The sequence below is a fragment of the Aythya marila genome (genome assembly GCF_965140915.1).
Source record: "Aythya marila genome assembly, chromosome: 6".
Classification (NCBI taxonomy): domain Eukaryota; kingdom Metazoa; phylum Chordata; class Aves; order Anseriformes; family Anatidae; genus Aythya; species Aythya marila.
Genome location: NC_139047.1, coordinates 27,801,703 through 27,822,474, shown reverse-complemented (window position 1 = coordinate 27,822,474; position 20,772 = coordinate 27,801,703). Strand labels below are relative to the sequence as shown.

The following is a 20,772-nucleotide window of genomic DNA, read 5'->3' as shown; positions in this document are numbered from 1 at the left end:
CCTGAAATCAAGAGTAAGACGATTATGAGGAATTAAGAGTTATTTTTTTATTTTTTTTTATTTTTTCCAAAAATAATTCTACTTCAGCCAAGAAGTTGTTTTACTGAAAACTTATTGTTTGGTCCGTGCCTGAACAATATTCTGGTAAAGTTTTCTTTTACACCTTCAGTGTCCCCCTGATTTGGGTAGGGAGGCTGACTTATTCTGGGACTGTGACCTTCATTTCAGGACTGTGTCATTACCTTCTTTAGTGATACACCAGTATTTGTATGGGTTTGACAAAACTTTTATTAAGTTATAGTTTTTGATTTTGAGAGACAAATAAAGCATCAATAATCCCCTTATTCTCCCCAGAACTAGATGTCTGAACAGATCAGCCAGAATGTAATCAGAAACTTTCTGATCCTACAGCATGAGAGGACAAAAACTTGGCTGGAGGGATGGGGCAAAATGAAAAAAATTGAGACGGGTTTTAAAAACCTGTGTAACTTATACCTCTGAGTTGGACAGTGAGTACACATAACGGTAGGTCAGATAAGGTTTAAAGTAATCTGATCCTGAACTATTTGCTCTGCTACTTGGGCCTGTAATTCATTTTTCATTGCAGTCAGTACAGCTGCAGAGATGAGAGATCTGGTTAAACTTAAACACAGCTGCCAGATGGGTTTTGGGGGGAAGGAGGGAGGAGAGATATTGAATGAGAAGAGTAAGAAAAATAATTATTTGGGAGCTGGGCAGAAGTCTCTATGACTGATTCTTGTGGCTTAACTTTTGGCATGTGTTCAGCACCTTGCTGTTCAGGGGAATCATCTTGTTCCTGATTCTGTGCCATGCCTTTCATTTTTCATTCTGCTTTCTTACATCCTGGTGTCAGAAGCATCACTCATGTCATGCAAAAAAAAAGACTGAGAGAGTCCTGAGCTCCCTTCATGGAATGATGGTCTTTATCCCTTCACCAGAAAGCTGAGAGATGTAATAATCTCTCTGATTCTTCCACTTCTGTTCTGGCAGGTAAGCTGTGCTGCTTTTGAACAGAAGGGAATGAAGAGATTTCAGTGGTATAGAAGTTTTGAGTGCAAGGTTCTATTTATGCATGACATTACAGCAACATTAGAAAAGGTATGGGGAGCCTTGAGAGCCACAAATACTTTAATGAAAAAAAAAAATATGAATGGAAAGGAAAGCAGAAATTGACACTAAAGAATGGCAGAAAATGTAATTTAATTGAAATACAATATAAAATCTTATTTGAATTAAAAATGATCTAGAGCAGGCTTTATTAAAATACTATTGATCACTCCATTAGGTGTTAGAACGGATAAAGATGATTGTTCTCAGTAACTGAGAATGTGGTGTTGAGTTGCATTTTATCAGCATATCCATATGTCACAGAGAAAAGAGCTTTCAAGTAAATCTGCTAGCAATCCTCCTGGGAGATTAGATACTTTTTTTCCAAGATACTGTAGACTGAGTCACCACTCAAGTCTTCCTGGTCATTAGCCAAAGATCAAAAATTAGAAAACCTCTCTTTGTGCAGCCTTAGCAAGACTAGCTGAAGAAAGCTGGGTGTTACTTTTTTTTTTTTTTTTTTTTTTTTTTTTTTTTTTTAAGCTGAAATAGAAATGTTAATTAAAATCTTTGCTGGGAAACAAGTTGATTACAGCAAGGTCTTGGACCCTTTTCTTTCTTGTTGTAGTCAGAATATTCAGTACCAACTCTAGGTTCAGCATAGATGATTGAAGAGATTTGAAGGAAATCATACATGTGTGTCGAATGTCACTATGTAATGTACTGCTGAACACTTATTTTCACATGGCTTCCTTTTTTTTTTCTTTTTTTTTTTTTCTTTACTCAGCTCTTTGTTTCAGCTGTAAACTTGTCAAATACTGATCATCCATAAAGAGAGAATTTGGTCCCAACACACTTTAATTATTTCTTGGCAAACAGCCAATAGCTAGTCTCCATGGAATTACATACCATGTGCTGCTGCTGTTAACAGTACAAGCCATCACAGATTTGGGTTGCTGAAGCACCTCCAATAACATTGAATCTCACTGTTAGATGTGTTAGGAAGTCAAGGTCAAAATATCATATGGTCTGACTAATCTTGGAGGATCCAGTGGGTGTTCTTCAGTACTTCTACCCCCTGCTTGTCATCCCAGCAAGAGCACTGCTAATGAACCATTCGGCTACTGCTGGCAGTCCTAAACATGAAAGTCCTGTGGCACATGAAAGGTCCAAAAGAAGAGCTGTTCTTACCTCAACTTCTTTGCTTATAGATATTAAAGCTTACATGATCCACTATCTTTCTGGTACCCTGCAAGACGTAACCATTTAGAGGCATTATTTGACCCAATAGCATGAATAGCATGTTGCTTAAGAGCCTTTATATATATATATATGTATTTATTTATTTATTTATTTGTTTTTCCCACCATCAGCAATGATCTTTGTAAAAAAAAAAAAAAAAAAAAAAGTGGCAGAAGCGAAATAACAATAAATATTACACTAGGCTTAGCCTCTGTATTCTTTAACTGGGGACATACTAAGTTAAAACAGAAGTATGGAAAGCACGAAGAACGAAACAGAAGTGTTAAACAAAAGTGTTTGCACTTGGTAATAGCAGCTGTGAGGAAGGCAAGCCATCCATCAGTAAATATTCATTAAATGTTTATGAGCCTGCTTAGAATTTTTACAAACACCATGCCTTAGATAACCAACATACAGATCCACATTGACATCCATGGGGCAGTGTTCCTTCAGAGACAGTAATTGTTTGATTCCTTATTTGAATTTTGACTCCTTCCTGTATCTATCAAAAGCTTCTGTTGCTTTTTTAATACAAACACTAGCAGTGTATCTTTTAGAGTTAGTATGCACTATTAAGAAAAATTCTGTCCTACTTATCCTTTTTGATCTACGTTCTTAGGTAAACAATATAATTGGTGATTCTAAAAGCTCATGACATTTTAAAGGCAAACAAAAGCATGAGAACAGTCTTTTAAATGCTGAAAGCTACAACTTTAATTATAATGTTATTATGTATTTATTTATATTTTTGCCTTTTTTCAATTCAAAGTAATTTACAACAACCGTGTATTAATAGCTTTGAAAAATACAAACATTATAGTCAGTTTTAACATACAACCAGCAGTGAGCTTTGAATGCTGTATCTGCTCTTCTTGTCATAGCAATGCTGCAATTCAAATAGACTTTAATACAGTATATCAGATTTTTTAACCATGTGTACAGATTGAAAAAAAAACAAACAGAAAAATGATGTAAAAAGTTAGATTATACTGAAAGATCAGCTCTTTTAAAGTTTTCTACCTTAATTTAGAGTGTTTCTTTCTGACTTGGGTGGGAATACAATTTTATTGCAAGAAGAATAAATATAGTCAGTGAAATTCTTGTTCTGTAGAATTCAGTGGAATTTTATCCCAGCCACACAGGGAACCATCGCATAGAATAATGATTACATATTTCCAGTCACTGACAATATCTTGAACTAGAGAAAGACCTCTACTACCATAAGCATTTCATTTCTTTGTAATATGGCTGGAATTTTTACTCACTATTTGAGTTTTTCTTTGATATCATTAATTTCCTTTATTAACTACCTGAATTTCCAGACCTTAAATATGTGTTCCTTGCTTGTTCAGGGGTTCTTTAGTGTTCTGTCTTTTATGAACTGCTGCTGTGAAGCTTCTGCATTTTCAAAGCACACAAAGCCTTCTTATGTGAAAAACAGAGATTTTAGAAAATGCAATAAACAGCTCTTAATATATTTAATAAGGGTGCTCTTTTGGTGTTTATTTTCTAACATTTTTTGATTGGACTGGCACATGCAAGGAATTCAAACACCTCATATAATTCAAAGAAATTTGTTGTCAGCATTTACCTTCAACAAATGCACTTTGATATTTTCAAAGAGCACTATCTATTTTGTTTGATTAAAAAAAAAACAAAAAAAACAAAAAAACTCTACATCTTTATTGGCATCTAGTTATCTTCTCCCACTCTGTATCTTTTTACTAATTTACATCTTGTATCAGCGTTTCCTGTACTCTGTAAGGAATACTCGCAGGCTGTGGCTTACAATGCTATCCTACTTATCCTTCTGCTATAAATGTTACGGTATTTTTTTCTGCATTCCCTGCTGAATGAGAACAGTCCTTTTTATTTTCCCTTTGTGGTGTTCTTCCAATGATTTCTAGATTTGATTTAAAAGAAAAATCCATGTTGATGTTTCTAAGGAAATCCTATGATATTATTTTTAATAGACTCACAAAGTGATTTGGTCCTTTTGTTCTAAAAAGAATAAAAATGTTTAAGTCCTCTGCAGGACAGCATTAATGTGCAATGGCACTTTGGCCCCAGGGAAACCTGGAATGACAGTGGCCACGCCTCAGAAAAAAATGTGTACCAGGTCTAAGACATGGTAGGCAGATACCTGGTTGGGACTAACTGCTTTTGGATAGAATTGCCCTGCTGAGCTACAGGTGCTGGCACTAATAAGCAGTTGTTTTAGTGCAGGGGAGGATTCAGGTATTCTACAAAATTACAAGAAATGCAATTCCAGATGTTAAGGCAGGACAGGAGAATATAGAATATGAGAATATGGGAAGTGAAATTCCTTTTTTTTTTTTCTTTTTTTCTTTATTACATAAACATAAAAAAGAAAAAAAGAAAAAAAGAAAAGAAAAAAAAAAAAACAACACATAAAAATGGCTATAGCTTTCAGTGCATGGTGGGATTCCAGAAGTTTTCACAAAGAATTAAGGAATCAGGACAAAATTCCTGCTTCAGGAATCATCATCCTGATCCCTTGTTTAGTGAATGCTGGAGGTTTATGGCATTCAATTTAACTAACCAGAGTTTGCAATACTAGTTTTAGACCCCTTTTCTGTGAAAAATGTGTCAAATGTAAACTTTGTAAATCAATCTGAGACCAGGTTGGGCAGGTATGATCAAACTTGACACTGGATGGGAAGTCTAAAGTTAAAACTTTTGTGAAAATTGGCTCTTAGCCATCAGAGACAGACATAGCATCCTCAATGATAACAAAATAAATGAATAAGCAAGTAAATGGTCAGTTGTAGGGATGCCATAGGAAGTCAAGGGGGATCTTGCTGGGAGCCTGGGTGACTGCACGTGAGAAATGAAGGCATGGTTAGGGAAATGTGGCACCAGAGAGTTGCAGGACAACTGGACCCTCAGCAAAAGAGCAGCCTGTTTCCTTACTTCTCCTATTCAGGAAGCAAATTGTTAAAATCAATTGATCATTGCTTATGAAAAGATACGGCTGCCAACCGAGACATCTTGATGTTGTACATAGTATTTGCTTTAGCACAGCATGTTGCTTGCAGAAGGATGTTTTGCTAATTATTAGTTCTAAAAGCAATAGGAAGTTTGTAATGCACTCTTTTTACAACTAAATTGAATGACTCAAGACAGCGGAGTTATTGTATGAGTAAAAAAGCAGGATGAAGTCATTAGAGTTCTGCCAGTCATTCAGATGTCATGGGCTTTCTTCATTACAAAGCAAAGTTTGTCCTGAAAAAAAAAAAAAAAACAACATACAAATAAACAGAAAATTGCCAAAAAAAAAAATATCTATTTTCTCTGTTCAGCATGCTTGAGTCATTTCTAAACACACAAAGTCCTGGAACCCAAAAGAACACTGTAAAAAAAAATAAACTAGCTGAAACTGTAGCTCATGCCAGAGTCACTGCTCTGCAAACATTCAGAGTGGTTCATTACTGATAGGGAAGCTGTTGCTGTACAGTTTGTTAGCATGGATGAATAGGGAAAGTAGGATAAAGAGATTTAATTAAGCTACTAAGAAGGGATATAGTCAAAGACTAGTAGTTGCATTCAGTTAGGGAAAGCAATGACAGAAAAGTTTGGCATTGACTGAACTGGTAAGAATTGGCTGAGTTCTGCTCAATTCATGTTGTATCACCAGAAAATCTGACTACTGTAGTTCAAATGTGTGTAGTTAACCACTGTCTCAATCCACTTCATAATTAAAATACTCAACCTTCCACCAAAAGAGACACTAATTCAGATTTTCCCATGTTGAAACAGGTATGTCACAGTTGTCTAATTAGAAGCATCAGGATCAAGTTGCAAAGAAACAAACAAACAAGCAAAAACAACAAAAAACAGAATTTCATGACTGGGCTCAAAAAAAAGCTGAAAATTTATTCCTCATGATCCTCACACCTTGCTCTAAAGTCAATGTTTTTCAACAGCCAAACCTACATCAGGCAGTTCTGGGTAGATGAAAGTGTACAGAAGGTGATGAAAGGTTGGCAGTCTTTTATAGGTCCTGATAGCACTTGAAGAAAGATTTTTGGTGTTCACATGGCTTGTGTGAGAGATCCAGCGGAGCTCACGTCACCCTATTTACCCTCTCCTCAGAGGCAATACTTACATTCTTATTGAGCTGGAGGGTCAGGAATCTTCAGTTTTACAAACTCAGTCTTACAGCTAAGATTATTCAGTTTCTCCAACACTTGTCCCAGAAAAATAAAAACAGATTCCTTTTCAAAAGCAGTAAAAAGATTAAAATAGTAATGTATCCTAGAAGAAAACAGTCATGTTTGAGCTCTGCTAGTGCTGGGTTGCATGCATGTTGTACTGAACTAGCCACAGAATAGAATGTAGCTATGCAACAGTATGTTATGAAAAAATATCTTAAGCATTTAGTAAAATTGGCAAGATTTTGATATTCTTTGGTTAAAATGCAAACACATGGAGATTCAAGATCTAAGGTATTGGTATTTTAAGAGTAATTCAAAGTCCATCTACTTCAGGTACTAAGAAAAGACTGCATTTGTGGTTGAAAAGATGAAAATATCCCCACTTGGGTCATCACAGTCTTTTCTTGCGCTGATGTCTTTTCACTATAACATTTTTGTGGCCAACATCAATAATGTATCCAGGAGCTTTCAAGCTTTGGTGTCAAGAAGTGATCACAAGTGTGTCTTGAAAGCAGTTGTAGATGATTTTATATGTGTGTGTATACATGTATATATACACATGCTTATATATAGAGATCGAAACACAGGAAAAAACATATTGAGTCGAGCAGAGCTCATCAGTTCCTTTTTTTTTTTTTTATCTTTTATTTCTTCCCCTCTATTTTCAGTAGTCCAGGGAACCATTGCAAATGGGGATGAGCAGGTACAGAAAACAATTATCTTATTTCTGGAGCTAATTGTGGACTTCAATTAGGAAGCTGGCTTACTGGGTTACAGAAACTCATCACCACTGATTTTTAGGCAAGGAATAAAATCTTTTCATGTGAACCACTGTGACTAATCTATTTATTTATTTATATTAAAGCACTGATGGTCAGTGTAACTCTCTTATCTAGGACAATGCAAAGGATATACAGAGTCCTTACAGATGGAGACATCAATACAAGCCGGTGGCATTCAGATGAACAAACTTCTTTTTAGTGACAGTCTTACAGTTGCGTTTACAAAAGATTTATCAGTATATGCACCAGAACTGAATTCCTGTTCTTGCAGAAATCCAAAATCTTGCAAGGGGGTGTCTGAGAGTATTTTCCAATGCAAAACAAATAAATAAATAAATACTTGGGCAAAAATATCTTACTTGAAAAAAATCTAGCTGAGCTCCACTGTTTCAAAAGGCCTGCTCAAACCAAGATGCTTTACCTTTTAATACCCATCTATTCCCTGCATGCATACAGGGAACCTACCAACTAATTGGAAATATATTTGCAAGTCTACTGACTGTTATTTTCTACAGTTTAAATTCCAACATTTTGCAGTTCTCAAGCTGCCATGCAGAGCAAGTTAGAAATAAATCCTTCATTCTTACATTTTCCATGGTTTTCAACAGTTTTGTTTCTTTGAAGTCTCTTTGACTTTTATGTTTTTAAAATTCTAAAAATTCAAAAAAGAAAAGTCCCCATCTAAATTCCCAACAAACAAAGTCTCCTGTGCCAATAAAATGGCACTTTTAAGAGGAGGGGGGAGATATCTGGGCAACAAAGCTTATTTGTTCCAGCTGCCTCAGCTTTATCTAGTTTAATGTTGATTTTTTTTTTTTTTCTGTGACCATTTCAAATTCAATTTCAGGTAGTTCTGTATAATATCAGCATAGGATGCATCATTAACTCCAAGAGGATGTTTTCCATTGGCATCTGCTATTTTCACCAAATGTCAAGGCTTGACATTTGCTATCGTTATCTGCTTTTGGTGTATCACTCATACTGAGATTTTGTTTCTTCTTATCTGATATTGATTTCAACTGTGACCAGCTGTGTTGCTAATAAAATCAACAGGCAAGTATCTGGCATTTAGCTCTTCACGGGCAGAGAGAAAGAAACAACCCAGTGACAAAATAAAGAGATACTTTTCAATTAGGATGCTTGCCTGCTTCTTCATATTATCCATCTCTTAGCACTTCTGTTGATGTAGTATTTCTGATTGATTCCCTTGGGGAAGTCTCCATGGAAATCCTTGCCTCTCAGATGAAATATTCCTTTTTACTCTCATCCACAGCTTCCTGGAGAGCAGGGTCATTTTTCAAAGCAGCATCAGCACTTTCAGCAAACTCAGTTCCTTTTGCCTCATTGGTGTGGTAGGTGCCCTTATGCCTGTACATGTACCGGACCATCACAACCAATAGGCAAATGAGGACAAATACCACTGCAGCAATCACACCTAGAAGAAAGGTACCAGTTAAATGCATTGTCAGTAATAAAATACAAGCAGAATATTGCAGCCAGGCATCACAACTTCAGTTACTTGATAGGGGAAAGTCTATGTATCACAAGATATTCACATGTTATAATGGCTAGGGTCAGAACAGATTACAGATGAAACAAACTGATGAGCTGACACTGTCAAAAGCAAGATGGGGTATACACACTGCAGAAATGCAGATCAAATTCTTGCTAGCTTTCTTTCAAAATCAGTGGCTTGATTTTCTTGGATTCACTGGAACTACACAGTTCATTCCACAATGAGAAGAAATATGACAACCTAAAACAAAAACAAAGTTTCTTTCATCTTTATGGTACCATATATCCCAGGTAGTTTGCGGGAAACCTGATCCTGCCCAACTGAGTGTATTCAATTTCAGGAGGAGTAAAGGCCACTGAATATTTCTTAGGAAACATTCAACAAGTAGCAGGAGCCATGTGCCTGCAGTACTGCTTTATATTTGGGAGCTGCCATCTCATGCTGTGCTCTAGTTAAGAAAGCTGTATTGTAATGAATGTGGAAGTGACACCTAGGAGAAGGATGTTATGGGTAGAACTTCTCTGTCTCCCAGACTAAAACTAATCTAAAAAAAAACTAAAAAAAATAAAACTAGCCATGTGTTGACTGGACAAAAATTTCCATAGGCAACCTAAATGTGTGTAGGACTAAACTGTGAATGGAAGCACTCCTAGTGAAGGAAAGTAATTCTCCAGGGATGATTGTGTACTAGAAGAACACTTCGTGTCCTCTCTTCCCAGAGTTTTTCTTTTTTTCTTTTTTTTTTTTTTTTTTTTCTTTTTTCATTTTCTATGAGGAAAGGTGAAAGTCCAGAAAAAGAGGCATCACTGATAAGTCAATAGCTAAAAAACTACAAGGTCTATATCCTTCCTCTCAGATCAAATTGATCATTTAAGAATCCAAAAGATAGATAAAGTATTATGAAGCTGATTTATTGAACTTCTATGATTTTTACATTATTTATTTTTTTCTCCTTCTCTCTTTTTTTTTAAAACACTTTTTAGATACTACTTGGATGTGCTTCTAAGCTCTTTAGCTTATATAAACTAAATTATTATTATTAATATTATTATTATATATAAATTACTATAATAATAATAATAATTATAATACTATTATAAAAACAAGCTATATAAGCTTATAATTCTATATAAGTACACAATACTGAGCTGATTCTATGTTCCTGTGACTCCAGGACTAGGGGATTAAAGAAGTAAACCAAATATTAAAGAAATACACAATAAGAAGCACCAGAATAGGATAAGCCTAGGGGAAAAAAAAAAAAAAAAAAAGTATGTGGAGAGTGTAAGGCTGCTGTGAGGATGCAATAGGTAGGATTTCATCTGATTAACTGTAGGCATCTACAGTACAGGAGGCTCCATCTGAGTTAGTCTTCTTGGGCTTCTTCTACAATCAGTAGACCAGAGGGGCTGATTCCTGTTCTAGAAGCAAATGTCTGTGTTTGGACAGATGAATCACTCCCTGGAAAGGCCTGCTATTCTGCAGTGACAATGAAGGGTGGGTAGAGAGTGCATCTCTTCCATCCCCTGTGTTCAAGATATGTGTCAGCAGCAGGTATCTCCAAAGCTTTCGATTTATCAGCATCAGTAACCAACTTTGGATATTCTATTGACGTGAAGACGGGGGACTGAACAGAACATTGGCAATGTGAACAGAAATGATAACTCTATCTTAAAAAATATGCTTGCAATGCTATCCCACAGATTTTATGGTGCCTGATTCTGGAATGTGAAGTTATTGCTAGCAGAAATTAAACTGCTCATACAGAGAACTTTAGGTTTACAATAATATCTTAGTTGCACTGGGGGCTTCATCAGTTTTTAGGACCTCACTGGTATCCCTTGACACAAGAGGCTTTAATAGGCTTTAGAAATAGCACAATATTAATAAGCCTAGGGGACTAAGTACAAATCAATTTACCTGCTACTTGTTCATAGAAAGCTGAAATTAAAGTTACAGGAGATGGGACCTGAGGGAAATATAACAGAACCTCTCCAATTTGCACTAATGATTGGTATACCCCCTTGTGAATGGCTGAAATTAGTGCGTTAGCATGGAAATGAACAAACACAATAAAAGTAAAAAGACAGGGTTCTCTCTGTGAACATAGCTTTGTTCATTTATCCTGACAACTGTATTTAGTTTAAATGCATGAGGGAGCTTTAATGGAACACCAGGAAATGCTCTGTGGTATGTTCTGTAAGAATAAAGGGTCCATTGGTGTGAGTTAGTGTGATTCAAATCAAAGATGTCACACCAATTTTGTATTATACGATAGTCTTGGACCAGGGAATGATGAGCAATATCAGAGGTTGACTTTGCTACTGGACATTTAGATTCTTGTCTAAAAGGAAGAATGGATGGGGGTGGTACTGCTCGATGGTTTATGCTCATTATCTCATCTCGTTATCTTGCCAATAGCCCCTCTGGGAGCAGATTTCCCACTGGCCTAATTAACTCTAATTGTGCCGCTCCTGTTGTCTTGTCAGCAAAGTAGGGGGTTTGCAAAATGCAAGAAACCAACCATCCTGCTGTTTTAATTCTAATGGTGCCGCTAAGTATGATGTGCTACTTACCTCCAATAACAGCCACATCTGCTCCAGCTGAGGAGTTCTCGATGTCTGCATCTATAAATAGATCAGAAGATACAAAAGTTAATTAAAGAAAAAAAAAAAAGGACTTGGATTACATGTAACAGCATCAACTGTTCTAGTGGTGTTGTATTATTTTAACCTCTGAAATTCAGAACTTAAACAAGATCTCTCATTAGCAAAAGACGTTTATGAAACATCTCATTAGAACTGGCTGTACTGTAATAGTTTTCTTTCACTATAACACTAGAAAAAAAAACAGTTAGCACATTATGGAAACTACCCTGGCCCTCAGGGAAACACCTACTGTTTATTATGAGCAGTTACCTGTAACATCCTCCAGTGAATGATTAAATTAAGAGTGTTCAGGTACTGTGATTACATTCAGAAAGGTAGTTTTTTGGGAAAAGAAATATTGACACCTATTTATTTTCCTGTTTATGGCTTTTAGGCTATGATCTGGATCTTGAAAATTAATTTAGCTCTATTGATTTAATTAGGATTTATTCATCTGGAATATTCTCTTTTTAATCTTAGCATTTATTTTATTTTAAACCTACATTTGGGATCAAGAAAATCCCGTTATGCATGTGGTGAAAAACAGTCCTTGCTTCGAGTAAGTCTGAATTTTGTGTTGATAAATCAAATTATTTTATTTACTGGACTATAATTCTTTAAAAATATATACATAGTTTTGCAATTTGAAAGCAAAAGAGAAGTATCTGACATGTCCTTTCAAGGTGTAAGAAGTTGGTCTAAAAGGTTGTAAGGTGCTCAAAGAGCAGTTAGAATTTGAATTGTATTTTGATTATTTAATTATTGAACTTACAAAAAATATTCAAAACAACTAATGAATAGGCAGTGTTTTGGAGTGAAGAAGAAAAAAAATCCTAAAAACCAGTGAGTATTTTTCTCTCCTTATTATTTGAAAAGTATTTTATTTTTTGAAAATTTATTTTTGAAAAATAGTAATTTTGAAAATTTTGAAAAATTTATAATATTTTTTATTTTATTGAAAGTAAATTCACATAGATGAGTATTTCTTTGTTAGCTTCTCTGTAGATGATCCAGGTACAAATCTCATCTTATTTTCAGCTCTTTATCTCATGTCATTGGTATCATCTCATGTACTCTTGAATTATGTGGGTGTCTGAGAAGGTGATAAATTCCTGTGGTTTGTCCATGCTAGTTTTATGACAGGACACTCTTATTTTATTTTAGTTTTTAATTATTGTATCGTTTCTGCAATTCTAAATGCTTTTGTTGTCCTAACAAAGCAACTAGTTTTATGTGAGCACTCTCTCTCCCTCTTTCTCTCTCCTCTCTTTCTTCCAATTGGTAAATACAGCAGGTAGCAAAGTTTTCTTGAAAATGTAAAAATGTTAATTCCAAATCCTTCTAATAAGCTCGATAGTAGTACTGATATAAATGGTTGATATCTGTCTCTTTGGCTAAATGTGTGATAGCCAATACAAGGGTAAGATAGTATCAGAAGCTTTCTCCTTACTCATGACTGGTCTCATATCAGATTGTAATATACTGAGGAGAGCTGAGAGTCAAAGAATCCCTCTCTTCCCAGTCATGGGACTTTTTTTTTTTTTTTTTTTTTCTTTTTCTGGAAAGAGAAAGGCCTTTCCTCTCCTCCCACAGATGTCCTTTCCACATTTTCTTCCAGATGGAAAGATTGAGCATGCCTTGTGTAATTTAAATTCTCTAATTATGTCTATATCCATTCAAAACCCATGTGCCTCAGAAGAGATTAATTGTTTCAAGGTCAAACTGCTCTGTATTTCATAATATACCAAATATGTACTGCATGCTAAAAAACAAGCTCCTCTACAGAAATGAAATACTTAAAGGTGTGAATTCTAAAGTGCTTCCCTAACCACATGACTTGTTTCCAAACATTAATTCCTGATCAAATCATGATTCATTTAATTATAAAAAGGTAGGTGAGTAACTACCAGTTCTTTTCTGTTCTTTCCATGTGTCTCTCAGATTCAGATAACAAGCAGGTGCCTTATCTCTGGTAGTTGCCACCAAAGTGCTTTTTGAAAATGGATTACAATATCATCACTTTGCAAAAAAGTTTTCATTGCAATACTGTACTTTCTAAGTTTTCACAAGAGTGATGGCCCCATCCTGAGCTATCACGTAGTTGGCACTGATCTGTTAAGCTGACAATGTCCTTGCCGTTCAGCAAACAGCTAGCACTGTGATGAGGCTTCAGTCACCACAGTTCTCATTTTACTGAAAGGATGAGAGTCCTACTTTTCCTTTGTGTTTCCATTTTTTTACCAGGCCAGAATAGCCTCACTGTCCTCTCAGCTGGCTTTTGTTGACTTTTGCTGCATCCTTTAGAGTGTCTGGACACTGCAGCCAACGGCCTGAATTTTCCAGGGTCTTCTCCCCAGAACAGTTATGGAGCAAGGATGATGGAGGAGAGAGAGAGACCCTCAGTGCCTGTCTTGCAGTTCTTGAGATTTTACTTTGTCCAAAAATAGCAAAGTGATACATAGCAATATAATAATATTTCTAGGTGGGGGGAAGGTATCAGTGTCATTCAAGACTGAAATGGTATCACCCTTCACAAAACACGACTAAGGAAAATGCAAGGCATGTGCTCATCAAATGAGGCCATCTTCCCAGAGTAAGGGTGAGACAACAGACACCATCCGGACAGGAACATGCTTGGCCAAGAATCTCAGCATGTTCTTTTTGAACTTCCGCTTGGCCTGCAAGGGAAATAAATTGCAATGCCGTAGGACTGGATCTTCAGTTCCCTAAGCAGAAAAGATATAGAACATACAGAATTTTTAGCTGAGCAAATGTTGTTAGCTGGAGCCCTCTTATACCTTCTTTATTCTGCTCTTCTTAACATGCAGAGCACTCAAATGTCTGTACTTCAGTAACTGCTGTTGCATCTGTTTTGGTTATTTGCCTTCGTTTCAAGGACATCTTTTGTGTTATCTATTGCTAAACTGCCCCCACAAAACTTCCTCTTACTGTTATACTGGCCCTTGTCCATAGCTACAATCTGGTCCCGAATGTGTTTAGACAGTGTTGTTATTTAGTGCCATTGGTTACCATGAGACACAGAAAGCAACGAGCCTGGGAAAACTTGTTTTTCATAAAACTCTTGGCCATCAAAATGGGTTAGCTAAATCAAGAATAAAACATACAAATCAAATTGTCTGTTGTTGGAAAGTATGTTTCTAAAAGCCAGAATGAAGGGAAAGAAATGCCTTTGTGCCATGACCTGAAATTCATCAAATTCCAGTTCTGTCCATAAACTTACAGATAAGGATTTTTGCAATAGAATGACAATTGCTACCTGTCTCATTCTTATCTATCAAATCATGCCAAGAATACAGCAGCCTCTGAAAGCCTTGGGAATGTTTCTGACTGTAATACTGCAAGTAGATCTCTGGCTTAGCACTTCAAAGGTGAAAAGCCAGTATAAGTAGCTTTCATGTTAACGTAGCCAGTGATGATTTTTCCTGCTAAATTTGTCAGTAAATCTGTTAAACTTTCTCCTCCAGGTGTGATTTATTTATTTATTTATTTATTTATTTATTTATTTATTTATTTATTTATTTTTTACAGTAAAACTTCAATTTTGTTAATTTTGATAGTTTTTCTATTTTAAACTGCTTCTACTTCACTTTGGATGAGGATCACTTGTTTCAAGAAGGCAGGTCCAGCAGTGAGAATGTTTGAGGTTCAGCTCTCTCCTTATTTTGCTATACGTTTCTCCTGGCAGTTGTGACAGTTTCCTTTGTTCTTTAAATTCCAAATCTGAGGCACTAAAAGCTATAAGTCACTCCCTGCTTAAAATTATGATCATCCCCTTAAAATAATACAATTTTTTCTCCCTTTCTTTCATGCTTGAGATGCATTAAAGTCTTACTTTCTAGATCTTTTCCACAGTACCAAAGACCAAATACACTCTGTGGATGAAAAGTGAAATTTTGGCATAATTTTGTGACATCAGGAAACAAGACTTTAAAGGAAACACAAAGTGTTAGGACAACCCAGATATATCACAGGATCACAGAATGATTACATTTGAAAAGGACCTCTAGAGGCCATCTGGTCCAACCCCCTGCTCAAGCAGGGCCACCCAGAGCTGGTTGGCCAGGACCACATCTAGAAGGCTTCTGGAGTTCTTCAAGAAGGAGACTCCACCACCTCTCTGGGCAGCCCGTGCCAGTGCTTAGCCACCCGCACAGCACAGAAGTGCCTCCTGGTGTTCAGATGGAGCTTCCTGTGTGCCAGTTTGTGCCCGTTGCCTCTTGTCCTGGCACTGGGCATAACTGAAAAGAGCCTGGTTCTATCTTCTTTGCCCCCTCCCTTCAGGTATTCATAAAGATGCAAGACCTATCAGTAAGCTACTTTAGAAGTATAACTATGTAAAGAGATACAAACTAAACAGGACATTTTGCTTACATGGTGAGAGGAAGGGGCATATTTGTTCCTGAAATATGTAGGTATTCTCTCCCACCCAGCGTAGAAAGCATGGATTTTAGATCATGTTTTATATTTACTTTATATATATGAAGTATATGTATATATAAAATATTAAAATTATATAAAATAATACAATGTATAATTATATTATTATTATTATTATTATTATTATTATTATTATTATTATTATTATTATTATTATTATTATTATTATTATATGCTTTATATGTTTATTTAATATCACCTTATATTTCAGGTATTGTTTTTACCTGCTAATGGAGCTTCCAGAATAATAAAAAAAAAATCCAGTGCTTGCAGCCTTAGTGGTTTTTCAGTCAGCATTATAGTTAGCAATTTAAATGCCTACCTGTTTGCTTATTATGGATTTGCACAAGGAAAAGGCATGAAAAGAAAATTGTATTTGCTAAGGGATCAACTTTTGGAATATTTGACAAGGAAAACATGGAGATCATCCTACAGGATAACTCTAGTCTACTAGTACTATATCTTTGCTGTGCAATTCAGAAGGGCAACCTGATGGAATGACATATACCTTACCTCAGACTTCTCAGTGTCTCTTTCATTTCCTAAGATAAAACTCCAAATTAAAGTTGGACAAGTGTTTACTGCTAAACGGCATTGAATATATAAAGAAAAGCATGAGCTTACAGGGATTCATCTTCATGAATCCCCTGCAGCTGTGAGAGATACTGCAGTTTTGGAGTGGGTGAGTCAAGCAGAATAACTATACAGATATCTATGTGTGATAAGCAGCTTTTGCACTACAATTTACAAGGCCACTTGACACCAGTCAGGCAGCACTACTTCTGCCTTTCCAGATTTTCCTGCCCACAGGCTTGTGCTTCTGATTCACAGAAACCTAAGCCAACCCTTATCATGATGCTCCATTGCTGTCTGCTTATGGTTATTACACTCAGGTAGGTCTCTAAGTGCTTTTCTTAGGTAACCCATTTGCTCTCCTGATGTGCCTGTTTGTTGCATAAGAAACACTTAATTCATTCAACCCACTTAAATGATGCATAGTGATGAATCGTGCAGTGCTTTCCTTCTTAGGTATGCAGACTAGAAAACATGCTGTAAGATTTCCTTTTTAATTGGCTCATCTAACCTCTGTAAAAAACAAACAAACAAAACAACCACACTCCTGCTGGTAGGACTTTTACAAGTGAAGAACAACCCAACCTGAGTTTGGTGTCCACAGATATGCTTTGCAGATACTGACTAGAGGTCAAGAGATGTGTAAGTAGTCTGTAGGCTGAAATGTGCCTTGAGAATTCAACTTTTAATTGTTTTGTCTTAAATATTAGTATGATCCATCTATGGACTTCCGGTAAACAAGGGGTATGTTCAAACTGACTAAGATCCAGTTCATGATTCAAGCCAGATATGAACATAGTGCAGAAAAGGATTTTCCCTCTTTATTGATTGATCTTTCACGCATCATAGATTTGAAAGTGAATTTTAAGTGTAACTTGAGGCTAATGAAAGACACTTTACTCAGCAATACCTATAAGGAGTCTAGTAAATTGTCCTTTTGCTTTATTTTAAAAAATCTTAATTTTGAAGGTTGACTGCCTTTTCATGTAAAGATTTTGAGTGGGGGTTCAAAAACATTCATCACTGATCCAGTTGCTTCCACTGAAGGTGGGTGGTAGTAAGGTGCCTTATTGGGTTCATTAAAATGTTGTAAACTTTTAAATCTATAGAGACCACTAGGAAGCTTATGTTATTGTTAAAAAATTTTAACATAATTTCTGCAGTTTTAATTTTTAAATAAAATAAAACTTTATTTCCTTTCACTTCTCCCTTCTCAGGGGCTCTTTTTGTTCGTTGTATGCTCTTGTACAGTTAGCACTCCTCTTGACTGTAAAAACAGATCTTAATGTGTCTCTATTGTCATCACTGATGCAAGACTTCTTACCACACATTTAGCGTTGAAGAACTAATGAAGTCTTAACTTCTCCATTGTTTATGCAACTGTGGTGTGTCCTCCTTGCCCTTTGGTTTATGTTTGTGCCTTGCCAACACATTGCATTCATGAGAAAATCATTAATCTATTAACCTTAGCATACTGATTTAATTTACAAGCTGTAGTTAGAACTGGTTCACTACAGCTGCATATGTAAAAATGAGTTGAACAAACTCCTGAAAACTTAATGTTAAAAATAAGTTAATTGTTCAGTTTGCTCTCTGGCCTGTGTTATGGTATCAGATGCATAACACTAAGGCCTCTCTGGATTTAAAAAAAAAAAAAAAGTTATTACATATTTTAATATTTGCACTAAATGTGTAATACCCAGGAAGAACTGGCATCTCTTATCCAAAAGGGTCATCAGCCTGAACCCATCAATTTGACACGTTCTGCTGAAAAAGCCATCACCATCTCCCATTAGATAATGAAACACATCAAGGCTGTTCTTTCAAAATTAAGGAACAGATTCTCATCTGTCAATCTGGACAAGAGACAGAATAATTTGGCTGCCATTTATATACTAAATTAATATAATGACAATAATGGTAAGATACAACAGTCGCATGATCTTTTGCGTAAGTAAATGGACTGTGCTCCATGTGTAAAGTAAATCATGCAGATTAAAAATATCTACAAAATAAAAATGCACTCGGCCCAATCCCCTTGCTATCCCAGATAGTAAATACTTTGTCATTCATTTTGAGAAGAAAAAATCTAGTCTCTTTCAATTAAAATCATGGTCTGTTCAAGAGTTTTCAATCTGTATAATACAGTAAGCATAAATGGCATATTACATTAATTAGATTTAATTTAATTAGATTAGGATTGCCACATAACTTTAATAGTTCAGATCTGATTTTGGTATACAGCGTCATCAAATTATTTTGTACCTTTCTAGAATAAATAAATAAAACATTTTTTTCCCCTGTGTTTCAGGGAGTATCAGTATATATTTCAGGGAGAATGGCATCATCCACATTTCTCCTTCATTTGTTAAACTGAATTGCACTTGATATTTGGAGAAAATCAGAGATGGAGAGATACACTAAAAGTCAGTTTGTCAAAAAATAGTGGTATGATATACCTTAATGATAAGAGGAGGAAAGGAGAAAGTGTTAATGACATTTAGGAAAAAAAAATCTTAAAACTGAACAGATACTCTATATTTTGAAGAAAAAAAAAAAAAAAAAACAAAACTAAAATATAAGAAAGAGAAGAAAATGGTTAAAAGAGCTACATTATCTAAACAAACCATAGACTTTTTTTTTAGTTATATCAAACTTTTCTATTTATTCCCGTAAGAGAACTTGAAAGAAAACTTCCTTTCTGTTTAAACAAAATATATATATCTGTACCTGTGTGTGTATATATATATATATATATATATGCATATATAAATATATACACATACATAGTTTTATTTTTGCTTACTAGAAGTATTTTTTTCTCATTTGCTTGGGCTGCCTGAATATCAACCACTTATTCTGATGTCATTTAGGCACAGTATATCCACTAAGAGAATTTAAATGACAGTATCCCCTTCAGAAGGGGCAGATTTAAATTCACATTTTTCCTCCATAACAAAGTTGGCTCACACTCCAAATGTACATTTTGCTGGGGAAGATAAATTGATCTAGTATTGCTACATTAAAGAAGCAGTGACAAATGAGATATGAATCAAACCAGAAGCTACAGTTCATGAATAGGCAGTCTTCCTGCATGTATGCTTACTTCTTCCACCATCCCACTCCACATCGGAACAGAAAACTACTTTTTTTTTTTTTTTTTTTGTCAATAGAGAAGCTTTTGAAAGAAACACTAAATATCCAGAGAATCTGCCAAATAATTTCTGCCTGACTGTCCTCCACAGTCAACAACTTCAAGCTCTAGTCATTTTTGCTGACTCAAAATGAGAACAAAACAGCCATTTGCTCATGCACTGAGATCAAAGCAATGCAAATTGATGAACTATTGATTAACAATTAAGAATTGATTAAAGCAAAGCAATTGATTTTTTTGAAAATTTTTCAAATGATCACAGGTAATCAAAGTAGCTGAGGATGGATATGGTGAATAGCCATCTCAAAATCTGTAACAGATACTTAACCTCTAATTCTTGAGAAACAACTCATGAAAAGGCATACGTCACTGATTTAAACTTTACATGTTAGAAGCATATGCATAAAAATTTCAGCTGGAACCTTTCAGTGGAAAGAGTTCTTGGAGGAGGTGATGTATTGACAATTCCTTCACTTGTGTAATTGGTTATATGATATAGTAAAACAATTCAACCTCTGAAGTGCTTGTAATTATTTACCAAGATGTGCTTTTAATGTGTACCTGCATGGTCTACCAGCCTCAATCTTGACTCTGGGGACTTTTTATGATGTCATCAGAGGACAAGGGGATCTATGTATTTTTAAATGTTGTTGAGCTTGATTTTATAACCTTAACGACTCCGTAGGATTAGGTTTTAGTTTACATTTGAAACACACCCTTTTTCTGGATGTGTTATGATTCAAAACAAACATTAGCCAAAATTAGTCCCCCTAACTAAGACAGACCAAGCTGTTTGTTTGGTATGTTAAGTATTTCCACCAAATATGTTTGGCAGCATTTTTTTGCTGATTTTCTCTGTGAAATGTAGGTGTTCCTGTTGTATGTCTGATTATCTGTCCTTACAGACTTTAGAAGTTTTGACTCCATTATTCAGCTCCAATGGATTTTAAAGGAAGAGCAGGCACTTTTGCCTCAATTTTCCTGGACACTGCAGGTTAGAGAAAAAAGGGAGACCAGATTAGGCCAGCAGTGAAGGAGAGGCAGTAAGAATTCCATAATTTTAAGCTCAATTTGCAGCAACTGGTTGTCCAGTCACCACATGCTTTCCAATGGTTGTGCATGTAGGTAAATACGAGCTGCAGCAATGTCCTCT

General features: G+C 35.6%; 1 protein-coding gene across 2 annotated transcripts in view; it reads right to left on the bottom strand.

Annotated features, from left to right (window-relative positions):
- Positions 1-1,214: 1,214 nt before the first annotated feature.
- GYPC (glycophorin C (Gerbich blood group)) overlaps positions 1,215-20,772 on the bottom strand; it is a 36,399-nt gene continuing 16,841 nt past the window's right edge. Inside the window, exons 2-4 of one of the 2 annotated variants that reach the window (XR_014317820.1) lie at positions 11,363-11,413; positions 6,440-8,705; positions 1,215-5,556 (exon numbers count right to left, since the gene is read on the bottom strand). Coding sequence is in view for 1 of the 2 variants with exons in the window: in XM_082763798.1 (XP_082619924.1) it covers positions 8,509-8,705; positions 11,363-11,413 (248 nt within the window). In the remaining variant the exon portion in view is untranslated. The other variant, XM_082763798.1, reaches the window with a different exon arrangement.